Consider the following 12972-nt stretch of genomic DNA (forward strand, 5'->3'; position numbering starts at 1 on the left):
CTTTGACCATTTATCAATTGGGGAATGACTTATATTTTTATAAATTTTACACAATTCTCTTTATGTTTTAGAAATGAATCCTTTTATCAGAAACACTGGCAATAAAAAATGTTTCCCAGCTTTCTGTTTTCCTTCTAATCTTGGTTGTACTGGTTTTGTATATGCAAACCTTTTTTAATTTATTATAATCAAGATTATTCTTTTTGTGTTTCATAATGTTCTCTATCTCTTCTTTGGTCATAAACTCTTCTTTTCTCCATAGATTTGACAGATAAACTATTCCTTTTCCTAATCCTTCTCCTTTATGCCTAAATCCTGTACCTATTTTGACCTTATTTTGTATAGAGAGTGAGATGTTGGTTTGTGTTTAGTTTCTGCCATACTATTTTCCAGTTTTTTTAATGGTTTTTTGTCAAATAGTGATTTATTATCCCAGAAACTGGAATTTTTGGGTTTATCAAACAGCAGATTAATATAGTTACTTACAACTCTGTCTTGTGAACCTAACCTGTTTCACTAATCTACCATTCTATTTCTTAACCAATACCAAAGAGTTTTGATAACTGCTGTTTTATAATATAACTTTAGATCTGGTATAACAGGGCCACCTTCCTTTGCACTGTTTTTCATTAATTCTCTTGATATTCTTTATTTTTTCTTCCTCCAGATAATTGTTATTATTTTTTTCTAGCTCTATAAAGTAATTTTAGAGTGGTTTAATTGACATGGCACTAAATAAGTAGATTTAGATAGACTTGTCATTTTTATTATGTTAATTTGACCTACCCATGAGCACCTGATATTTTTCCAGTTGTTTAGATATGACTTTATTTGTGTGAAAAATGTTTTATAATTGTTTTCATATAGCTCCTGGATTTGTCTTGGCAGGTTGATTCTGAAATATTTTATGTTGTTTACAGTTGTTTTGAATGGAATTTCTCTTTTTATTGCTTGCTGCTGGAATTTTTTAGTTGTTATATATAGAAATATCGGTTATTTATGTAGATTTATTTTATATCCTGTAATTTTACTAAAGTTTTAATTGTTTCAAGTTATTTTTAGTGGATTCTCTGGATTCTTAAAGTATGTCATCATATCATCTGCAAAGAATAATAGTTTTGTTTCCTTGTTGCCCAGTTTAACTCCTTTAATTTCTTTTTCTTCTCATTACTAAAGCTAACATTTTTAGAGCAATATTGAATAATGGTGAGAATGGCTATCCTTGTTTCACCTCTGATCTTATTGGGAATGCTTCTAGCTTATTCCCATCGCATATAATTCTTGCTGATTGTTTTAGATAGATACTGCTTATCATTTAAGAAAAATCCATTTATTCCTATACTGTCAACTGTTTTTTTTTTTTTTTTTAGGTTTTTGCAAGGCAAATGGGGTTAAGTGGCTTGCCCAAGGCCACACAGCTAGGTTATTATTAAGTGTCTGAGACCGGATTTGAACCCAGGTACTCCTGACTCCAAGGCCGGTGCTTTATCCACTACACCACCTAGCCGCCCCCTCAACTGTTTTTTAATAAGAATGTGTATTGTTATTTTGTCAAAAAAATTTTCAGCATCTATTGAGATAATCATATAATTTATATTAATTTTGTTATTGATATGGTCAAATCATACTGATAGTTATCCTAATATTGAACCATCCCTGCATTCCTGGTATAAATGCCACCTGGTCATAGGGTCTTATTCTGCTGAAAATGTGCTAATACTTTATTTAAAATTTTTGCTTTAATATTCAATAAAGAAATTGTACTATAATTTTCTTTCAGTTTTGGCTCTTCCTGGTTTAGGTGTCAGTCCCATATTTGTGTCATTAAAAGAATTTGGCAGGATTTCTTTTTTTTTATCTATTTCCAAGTAGTTTCTATAATATTGAAATTAATTTTTCTTTAAATATTTAGTCAAATTCACTTGTGAATCCATTTGGTCTTGGAGATTTTTTTGTGGGGACTTCATTGTTGTGTTTTTCGATTTCTTTTTCTTAAATGGGGTTGGTTAAGTATTTTATTTTCCCTTCTGCTATTCTGGGCAATTTGTATTTTTTGTAAATATTCACCTATTTCACTTAGATTGTTAGATTTTTTTGACATATAGTTGAATAAAATAGCCCCAAATTATTGCTTTAATTTCCTCTTCATTGGTGGTGAATTCACCATTTTCATTTTTTAGAATGGCAGTTTGGTTTTCTTCTTTCTTTTAAAAAATTAAATTAACCAAAAGATTATTTTTTTTTATAAGAATCAACTCTTGGGGGCAGCTAGGTGGCACAGAGGATAAAGTACCAGCCCTGGAGTGAGGAGCACCTGAGTTCAAATTCATCCTTAGACACTTAATAATTACCTAGCTGTATGACCTTGGGCAAGTCACTTAACCCCATTGCTTTGCAACCCCTCCCCCCAAATAAAAGAAATAAAAACCAACTTTTAGTTTTATTTATTTATTAAATAGTTTCTTGTTTTAATTTTATTAATTGCTTCTTTGATTTTCAGGATTTCTAGTTTGATATATAATTGATTTTTAATTTATTCTTTTTCTAGATTTTTTTAATTGCATGACCAATTTATTGATCTTCTCTTTCTCTATTTTATTCATGTATCCATTTAGAAATATAAAATTTCCCCTAAGAACTGCTTTGGTTACATAAGTTTTGGTATGTGTTCTCATTATTTTCATTTTCTTGGATAAAATTATTTATTGCTTCTATGATTTGTTATTTGATTTACTCATTCTTTAGGATTAGATTATTTAGTTTCCAATGAACTTTTAGTCTATTTTTCCATGGCCCTTTATTACATATAATTTTTATTGTATCATGATATCAGAAAGATGCATTTAATATTTTTGCCTTTCTGTGTGAGATTTTTAGGCTCTAATATATATGGTCAATTTTTGTGTAGGTGCCATGTACCACTGAGAAAAAGGCCTTTCTATCCACATTCAGTTTTTTCCAGTAGTTTGTCATATCTAATTTTTCTAAGATTCTGTTCTTCTTCACTTCTTTCTTGTTTATTTTGTGGTTAGATTTATCTAATTCTGAGAGAGGAAAGTTGCTTAATAGTAAAATTTTATTATCTCCTTCTTCTTATAACTTACTTAATTTCTCCTCTAAGAATTTGGATGCTATACCACTTGGGGATACCAGTGCAAAGAATGAAATAATCACAAGTAAACTTGCAAATAAACTTAACATTTTACTGGGGGAAGCAAAGTAGATATACAAATATATGTAACAAATAAATATAATGTAAATACATATAAAGATATATAAAGTATCTGATTTGGAAAGAAAACACTAGCATGTTGTAAAGATCAGGAAATGTAGGAGGCAGTACTTGAGTTGCATTTTATTTTATTTTTTATATTTGTTTTTACTCCATTTGGGTTCCAATCTATTTCCTTCTCTCCTAGCCCTGCATTAGAGAAGGCCAGCATTTCACTGACATTTGTATAATATGTGAAATTATACAATACATAGTTATACATATAATTTCTTTCTCTGGAGGTGAACAGCATCTTCTTTCATAAGTCCTTTTTTAATTGATTTGAATGTTCATTTAATTTACTTGGCCATTCAAATTTTCTCTTGCAAAAACATGGCTGTTAACTGTATAAAGCATTCTATTGATTCTGCTTGTTTCACCCTTCATTATTTCAAGAAAATCTTTCCATGTTTTTCTAAAATTAACCTGCTCATCATTTCTTATAGCACAGTAGTATTCCATCACAATCATATCCTATAATTTATTCAGCCAGTTTTCAATTGATGGGCATCCTTTCAATTTCCAGTTCTTTACCAACACAAAGAGAGTTGCTTTAAATATTTTGGAACATGTAGGTTCTTTTCCTCCCCCCCCCTTCCTTGGGAAACAAACTTAATAGTGATATTGCTGGGTTAGAGGGAATACATTGTTTTATAACTCTTTGGGCATAATTCCAGATTACTGGGACAGTTAGGTGGTGCAGTGGATAGAACACTGGCCCTGGAGTCAGGAGTACCAGAGTACAAATCTGGCCTCAAACATGGGCAAACCACTTAACCCCATTGCCTCGCAAAAACCTAAAAACAATTAATAATAATTAATAATAATAATAATAATTTCAGATTACTCTTTGAGCTATATTTTAAGTGGAAGAAAGATTTCCCTCTTTGAGGGGAGGGAAAGAAGTATCCAGTTGAAATATAGCTTGTCGGAGCAGCTAGGTGGCGTAGTGGTTAGAGCACCGGCCTTGGAGTCAGGAGTACCTGGGTTCAAATCCAACCTCAGACACTTAATAATTACCTAGCTGTGTGGTCTTGAAAAATCTAAAGAAAAAAAAAAGAAATAGTTTGTCAAGGATAGGAGACTTGTGGTAATTTTGAGTTTCTAAATGCAATTCTTAGATACAGGATAAGATAAAGGACTAGACATTTTAACTTGTCTCCTCAACCTCTCAAACCTTTGCAAAACAGAAATTATACACCAAAGATAAATTTCATCTGTATTCATGATTTAGGACACCAAGAATCCAAAAAATATTCATGGCTGAACTGGAAAAAGAGTGCCAACACCACATCTACCCCCTCTTCCTCTCAGAGACCAAACCATAAAAATCAAGCCCATAGCCCCAGCAGGGCAACTGTTTGAACTACTGGTTAAGGTCAGAGAACTGGGGAATAAAAGAATGGAACAGGCCACATGGGCAAGACTTGGTGTGTTGGGGGGGAGGTTAAGTAGTATTCTACTAAGCCTGAGGAAAGTACCCCCTCTCTGCATCCAGCTGGGACACTTGGGGCAGAATCCTACCCTGCTGTATGGTGGAATGTTCAGCATGGGAAGAGTCTGGGACACTTTGAGAAAAGTCTTCAAGGAAAACCTAATGAGAGGGGAGAGAGTCAGAAAGTAAGTAATAGAGAAAATAAGGAGAGAAATTGAGCTTACCAAAAGATTGCAGGAGAAGAAAATTTCAAGCCTTTGAAGTGGATAAATCAATGGGGAAAATATTAGCAGCAGAAAGAAATATGACCTTCAGATGTAGTAAATAAGTGCAGGCAGCCAGGAATAAAGGTTACAAAGTAAAGGAAAATGACCCACCACTTGATGATATAAAATATACTATGAAATTTGAGAACATGGAACCATAGCACATTATTCCTGAGTGGTTAAAAAGAGAAATAAATATAAAAGGGGAATTTATGGTCTGCAGAGTAAAAATAATGAACAGCATAGAAAAACTAGAATCTACAATGGCAAACCTCACCAGTGCAATAAAATAAAGAACAATAGATTGGGGGTGCAAATACAAAGAAGTGAAGGATTACCTAGAAGAAAAAAAAGCAAAAGAGAATAATATTAAAATAAAATATATTCATCATCCCAGCAAAACATACTAATCCTAAAGACAAGATGCATAGAGACAACCTAAGGATCATAGAACTCCCAGAATAGAAGACCAAAAAAACCCCTTATTTCAGTCATAATGACTGAAATAATGAGAACTAGAATATTCTGAACATAGAGAATTAAATGTTTATTGAACAAATTTAAAAGTTGCCATCAGGGAAAAAACCCCAAGGATGAAAACTCCAAAACTCATATGAGTTAAATGAAACATTTTACTTCAGTTCTTCAAGAAAGACCTTCTGCAGTCACTGGAAAACAGAAAACATAGGAGGGAAAGGAATGTATTCTGAAGAGCAATGGAGCTCAGGATATAGCCCAGAATAACTGACCTTGCAAATCTGGTCTTGACTGTAAATGAGAAAAGATGAATGTTCAAAAATAAAATAATATTTGAAACATTCTTAAGTTTTTAAATGTTTCCTTTTTTCTCCATTAAAAAAAACCCACTTTATTGATGTCTTTTTTTACATTACCATTATTTCCTTTGTTATCCTTACCCTTACTCTATAATTTGGTATTTTTAAGACCAAAAAAAAGGAAAAGAGAAGTAAATCAACATACTTGATCAGTACAACAAAAAGAAATTCTGAAAATATGTACTATGTATAACACTCATGTATCTCCCACCACTGCAAAAGGATGGGGTAGAGCTATCTTCTCATATCTCTTCTTTGATTCATCCTTGTTCTTTATAGTGCTAAATCACTGACTTTGATGGTTTTTTTTGGTGGTTGTCCTGTTCATTTACATTGTTGTAGTTATTGTATATATTGGTTTTTGGCTCTACTTACTTTACTTCGTGTCTCTTTCAATGTGCCTCTATCTCATTCCATTATATTCATATTCCTTAGTTTGTTTAGCTATTCCCCTAAAGATGGATATCTACTTGTTACCAATTCTTGCTATCACAAGAAATGCTGTCATAAATATTTTGGAGTATATTAGGACATTCTTCTTATCAGTGGCCTCCTTGAAATAAATCTTGTAGCAGAATCTCTGAGTCAAAGAGTTGAACATTTTAGTCACTTTATTTGCATTAATTCCAAATTATTTTCCAAAATGGTTGTATTGATTGATAGTTCCAACTGGTTTTTTTTCAGTTTCTCCATTTTCATCTTTTGTCATCCTTGCCAATTTACAGGATGTGAGGTAACCATTGGAACTATTTATAATTATATTTAATCTTACTATTAATGATTTGGAATATATATAGTAGACCCCACTTCTCTGCCATGAGGATCAATTAATTGATTTTTCAGTCATTCAAAGTCTATCTTCCTTATAGGGAATCTTTTTATTTACATTTCATAAATTATTGCATTCATTGTCCTTTTGCTTCTGCTTATTTCAGCTTGTATCAGTCCATACAAATGAAAGGCATCACTTTCCTTCATTCCTCAACAGTGAAACAGGAATATTACATTTACTTCCCAAGGCTATTGTGAGGATCAAACCAGATCATTTTTGTAGTGCTTAGTATAGTGCCTAGCATGTGGAAGAGGTTTTAGTGAGTGTTTGTATCCTTCCATTTCTCTTTTAATTGTGTTTTCTTTTTTTATTTCCAACTTGAATAATATTCATCGTGATATAAAAAAATAGAAACAAAAAAGAAATTAAATAATTCTGCTTTCTCTGTTGCCCATTAACAACCATCCATCCACCTCTAGAAATGCTTTTATTCATTATTTCTTCATTTTCTTATCTTCAACAAAACTATGAAAGCCATAGTTCTTTGTTCCTAATATTTTTTGCAAGCCTTTACTCACTTGGGGATTTTTGTCTTCCTAATATAATTTGTAGAGGCCATTTATGTTTTCACTTGGTTGCAGAACAGAATTTCTCTTTCTAGTTCTTCTTGTTGATGATTTATGTGGTTTAATTTTTTTAACCCTTCAACTTTACTGAATATATTTGCTTTACTTTTTTGGATAACTCTTTAAGGTTCTCCTCAATAAAACACATATTTTTGGTGGTTTTTAATGCTTTATTTTTATTCACCAACTATTATAGTACCTAAATATGTAAAGGAAAAGTAATTTGGAGAAATAGAAAGATCCCTCATTGTAGCCTTTTGGATCTAAATAAATCTAAGTAAAAGGTAAATAAGACAAAAAATATAGATCTGAATAGAACTTTAGGAAAATTAAAGATACAGTATGATCAACTGTGAATGATTAGTTTTTCTCGACAGTACAATGACTGAAAAAAACTCTGAAAGTCTTATGATGAGGAAGGATATCTATCCCCAGGTAAAGAGTGATGATGTCTGAAAAATTAAAGATGTTTCTGGCAGTTAGGAAATCGGAAAAGAATAGAATTTACCTACTGTTAATCTGTATATATTTTGTAGCTGATAGGTACAATGTGATAAATTTTCCTTGAAATGTTAATTGAAAGTGACCCACACTTTGTTACCATGTGTAGCTTGATAAAATTATTATCTGTTAGCACACAGCACTTTTACAAAAATTGACCACATAATGGGTCATAAAAAAATTACCAAAAATATGGGAAAGCAGAAATACTAAACATGTTATGTAGTAGTTTCAGTGCAGTAGTGATATTAAATAAAGCACCCTTGAAGAAAATATTAAAATTAAAACAATATAAATAATTCTAATGAATTGATTAGTAGAAAAGCAAATTATAAGAAAAAAATTGAAAATTTCATCAAGAAAATTTAAATATAGATGCAGAAAACATTTTTGACAAAATCCAATGCCTGTTTCTCTTTAAAACTCTATAAGGCATAAAACTAGTCCTTTCAATGAAATAGTCAATAATATTTATCTAAAAATAAGAGTAAACATGTAATAGAGCAAAGGTGTAGGCCTTTCCAAAATTTCAGAGGTAAAGCAAGAATATCTATTTTCACCACTAGTTTTTAAGGTAGTCCTTGGAATACTAGCTATAGTAAAAAACAAGAAAAAGAAATTGGGAGAATAAACATAGGCAGGAAAGAAACTTTTTTTTTAATGACACGATTTACTGGGGAAATTTAAAGAGATATCCAAAAAAGATAATTGAAGCAATAAATTCAGAAAAGTTGTAGAATAAAAAGTAAATCCACATTCTGTATATTGTCAACAAATCCCAACAAGAAGAGCTAAAAAGAGAAATTCCATTCAAAATAACTAGCAGCTATAAAATATTTGAGTGTATCTAATTAGATGTGCCAGAAATTATATGAATCCAAGTATGAAGTCCTCTTTGGCAAAGGAAAAAAAGGAAAATGACAAATGTTAAATATTGAAATATTGGTGTAAATTGGTCCAACTGTTGTGGAAAGCAGTTTGAAACTCAACTCCAAAAGTTACTATATGGTGTCTATTGCTTGACTTAGCTGTATCACTTCTACTAGGTTTATATCCCAAAAAGATCAAAGAAAGTAAAAGGTACTTTTTTTTTACTGAACTATAGAAGCTTTTTTGATAGTAGTCCCAAGTTGAAAACTAAGGGAATGCCCACTTGTTGGGGAATAACTAAACAAATTATAGTATGTGAATATAATGGAATTCTAGTGTCTCATTAATATGATGAGATGGACCGTTTCAGAGAAAACTGGGGAGACTTTTAAGAACTGATGCAGAGTGAATAGAATGAGGAGGATAATTTATACAATGATAACTGTGTTATCATAGAAGAACAATTCTGTAATACTTCAGAACTCTGGTCAATACAATGATAAACCATGTGCTCAGAGTTAATGAAACATGCCACCCTCCTACCAGAAAGATGATAAACTTCAAACATGAAATGAGAAATGTATTTATAATATGAATAGTATAGGATTTTTTTTGTTGGGCTATATATTTTAGGAGGTTTTTTATTTTTGCATTGTTCAATTTCGGGGAGACAAAATGAGGGAGAGATTAATAGGTGCTTTTAAAAATTATCTTTTTTTTTATTAAAGGAAGCAAATATGACTTGTTTAGGATTATAATTTCAGTGGTTGCTTCTGGGTAGGATATCTTTGTAGTTTAACCAGCATTTTTTCCACTTATTATGCTTTCACATGCCACAATTCTTTTCTACTCTAAATGGTTTCTTCAGACACAACTGGCTCTATGTCATTATGCTACATCTTATGAAGAAGAAAATTTCCCAATGGCAAAGGAATTTAAACCTGAGCGCTGGCTGAGGAAAGGCAATATGGACAGAGTAGACAACTTTGGTTCCATTCCCTTTGGTTATGGCCTCCGCAGCTGTATTGGAAGGAGAATTGCAGAACTAGAAATTCACCTTGTGATGATACAGGTAAGAGATGTATATTCTAAGACATAATTTAATCCCTTTCACTCTTCTCAGTTGAATTAAGTTAATTTAAAAAAAAGCATTTTTTTGGTTAAAAAGAAAAAATTGAAAACTTGAATAATGTTATTTTAAATGAGGAATTCTTACTCTTTTATGTGTATTATGGACCTCTTTGGCAGTCTAATGAAGCTTTGCAGACATCTCAGAATACTACAACATTTTAAGATACATAAGATAAGATACATAGGACTACAAAGAAAACTGATTATATTGAAATGTAATCATCAAAATAGTTGAAAAGAAAGTTCACAGATTCCAGGTTAAGAAACCCTCTCTCAATAAATTATCTAGTGTGATATAAAAGATTATATTTCATTTTTTCATTCTGAATTTCTCTTTTCTTTGTTGAAATATCTGTTGCTGGCTACTGGGTGTTTAAAAATCAGGGATCTTGAATTTGAATGTCACACATATTGTCTTACATTTGAATATGTAAGTTTTAAATTAACAATAGCACTTTTTGTTCTTTGGGCAAGGAAACATTGATCATACAAGTTCATTTCTCAAACGGAGAACACAGTCTATATTCTCTAAAATAAAAATATATTAGCAGGAAGTTTTCATTTCTTATTTCCAGTTTCAAGTGGGGGTGTTAGATAATGATCTAAAACTCCAAGTGGAAGAGACAAAGCTGGAATTTAAGTAAGTGATGAATCCTAAAATTTAAGCCTGTAAAATTTTTTGCTTTTCACTTGGGTCCTGACCAATCCTTGGTCATTAGATCATAGGATTTAGATTTGGAAATGGGTGGGGGATCCTCCAGCCCACTGGCTGTATTGGTCTGACATTTCCAAGACAATCCCAGGTGAGAAATTCAAAAAATCCAGGTACCTTTTAAGGGTGAATTAATTAAATGTTTGATCAAATATAACCCTCGAATGGTGTTATAAATATCCATATTGCCTTTGGCAAAAAAAAAAAAGTTTCCCACCTCTGGGGGAGAGATATTTAGACACTTCCTTTCCCCAGCATTTTATATGAGGAAACTGAGGCCCAGAGGGGTCAGGTAACTTTCCCAAGGTCACACCATAGCAGGGAGAGCTGAGATTCAAAATCATGTCTTCTAGGTCTTTTTGTTTCTCCACTCTGTTTTAGAGCCAGTGCTTACCAGAATGCACAGAATAGGCATTAATAAATGTTTATTGACTTACTGACTGTTCAGTGGATCTGTTCAGAAGTGAATGCTCTATTTTCAAATAAGTAAACCCTCATTGATCTAGTATTTCTTCTGGAGATAAATTTAATTTTCTTAAAAATTGTCATTATTTTGGCTCCCTGGAATTAACAATAATGAAAACAATATTAATCCCATAAGAAATTGTGTGTGTGTGTTTTACTTTAAAGAGTTGGAATGCTTATTTATCTCTCTTTTTCTTTTCAGATGCTTCAACATTTTGAGATCAAAACTTCTTCTCTAACTAAAACAGTTCAGGCAAAAACCCATGGGCTTCTGACACCTGGAGAATCCATCAATGTGCGATTTGTTACCCGAAAATGAGACTTCCTTTTTTTTAGGAAGGCTTTAGCAGATCCAGCGTGGAAGCTGACTAATGTCTCCCTGATGTAGGCCAGGAGCTCTTTTGTGCTGCTGATCCCTTGTGGAGAATAAGTAAAAGGATCATTTTCCAGAGACTGCTTCATTATAGAAAGACCTTTAACTTTCTATTCTTTGCACAAAAGAGAAGTACAAATCTTTATATGGCATGATATAAAAGAAAATTTATATTTTCCCTTTTCATTTCAGATGCTCTCTTTTCTTTGTTGAAACATCTGTTGCTGGCAATAGGTGTTTAAGAACCAGTGACATTGAATTTGGATGTCACCTATATTGTCTTTTCTTTGAGTTTGCAAGAGTATTTAATTAGCAATAATATTTGCTCAAATTAATGTTGGTTGTACTTGTATTTGCACACTCAATTCCCAAATGGAAAATACCAAGTATTTAAACTAACATTGACTGAGAACTATATAGTAGCCAGAAATTTCCATTTCTTTTTTTCTGATTTGAAGTGGGGATGTTGGGTGCTAATTTGTAGCACTACAAGTTGGAGAAGAAAAAGTTAAATATTTTAATTATATCCTTAAATTCCAGTTTTGATATCTTTAAAATAAATTGTAAAATTGAAAAAACTAGAATCTTATTCTTCTTAATTCACAATCTTTATTGAACTTAGACATAAATCCTTGTTTAAAATGATCTGGGCAAACATTAGAAATATTTTTTAAGTAAGAGGTAAACAGGGCTGGCTAAGTGGCACAATGGATTGAGCCTCAGCCCTGAAGTCAGGAGTACTGAGTTCAAATCTGGATTCAGACACTTAATAATTACCTAGCTGTGTAACCATGGGCAAGTCATTTTTAACTCCATTACCTTGTTAAAGAGAGAGAGACAGAGAAACAGGTAAGCAATATAGAATTTTTAAAATTGAATTTTAGTTAACTGCTGACCTGTATAGTCATGAAAATTAAAAACAGAATCTCATGTCTATCAAACTGCTTTTTTTAAGTTGCAGAAAATATCAACAAAATGTAAGCACAGTATTATATTGGTTTTAGAATCTCTGGATCTTTTTCTGTTTACTTTAGAAGCAGATGGGCTAATGAAATAAAAATTTAGAATTTAGAATTTAGAGCTAGAAATACGCTTAAAGAATAGTTAGTCCAAACTAGGGAAACTGGGGGGCTAAAAGAAATTAAATACCCAGTCATTTTAAGTGTTAGGACCAGAAGCTCCTCTTTAGAGCTGAAACAAAACATCTATGTAGAGGTAGAGGCTGCAAGTTGTGTCTTTTGTTGTATTATTATCTATTATCTATCTCCCAGAAACTTTGAACCTTCCCTCTAACCCCTGGGTAAGATTGCATGGTTGTGAAGCAGAAAGAATCTTAGAAATCAGAGTCAAATCTTTGTATTTTTCAGATGAAGAGCCTGAGATCAAGAAAGGGAAATGTCTTGCTGAGAAGGAGCTCAATAGCCCAAGAGCCAAAGCTTCCCATTCATTCCAGACTCCTACTTCCCACTCAGCTAGAGAATTTCTTGCCATTCAGCAATAATTCACAAGCTGGAGTAGGACACTATGATAGGTCTTGGGGGAAATGCAGTTTAAATAACACAGTGCCCTCAGGAAATTTATGGTTTAGTAGGAGGAGAAGACAATATTCAGTAATAAATGGAAAGTATATTAGAGAGTTGTAAAACTAAGTGCTAACTGATTTCCTAAGAGAATCTTAAGTTGTCAGCTCTAGAGAAAAATCAGGAAAAGTTTC

At 32.1% G+C, this 12972-nt stretch overlaps 1 protein-coding gene across 1 annotated transcript in view; it reads left to right on the plus strand.

Annotated features, from left to right (window-relative positions):
- The window catches only part of CYP27C1 (cytochrome P450 family 27 subfamily C member 1), a 46272-nt gene extending 35068 nt beyond the window's left edge, over positions 1 to 11204 (plus strand). Inside the window, exons 8-9 of the mRNA XM_074214938.1 lie at positions 9446 to 9649; positions 11088 to 11204. Of these exons, the coding sequence (XP_074071039.1) occupies positions 9446 to 9649; positions 11088 to 11204 (321 nt within the window). The remainder of the gene's footprint in view (positions 1 to 9445; positions 9650 to 11087) is intronic.
- The last annotated feature ends 1768 nt before the right edge of the window (positions 11205 to 12972 follow it).

Source organism: Macrotis lagotis, chromosome 1 (assembly GCF_037893015.1).
Source record: "Macrotis lagotis isolate mMagLag1 chromosome 1, bilby.v1.9.chrom.fasta, whole genome shotgun sequence".
Taxonomy (NCBI): domain Eukaryota; kingdom Metazoa; phylum Chordata; class Mammalia; order Peramelemorphia; family Peramelidae; genus Macrotis; species Macrotis lagotis.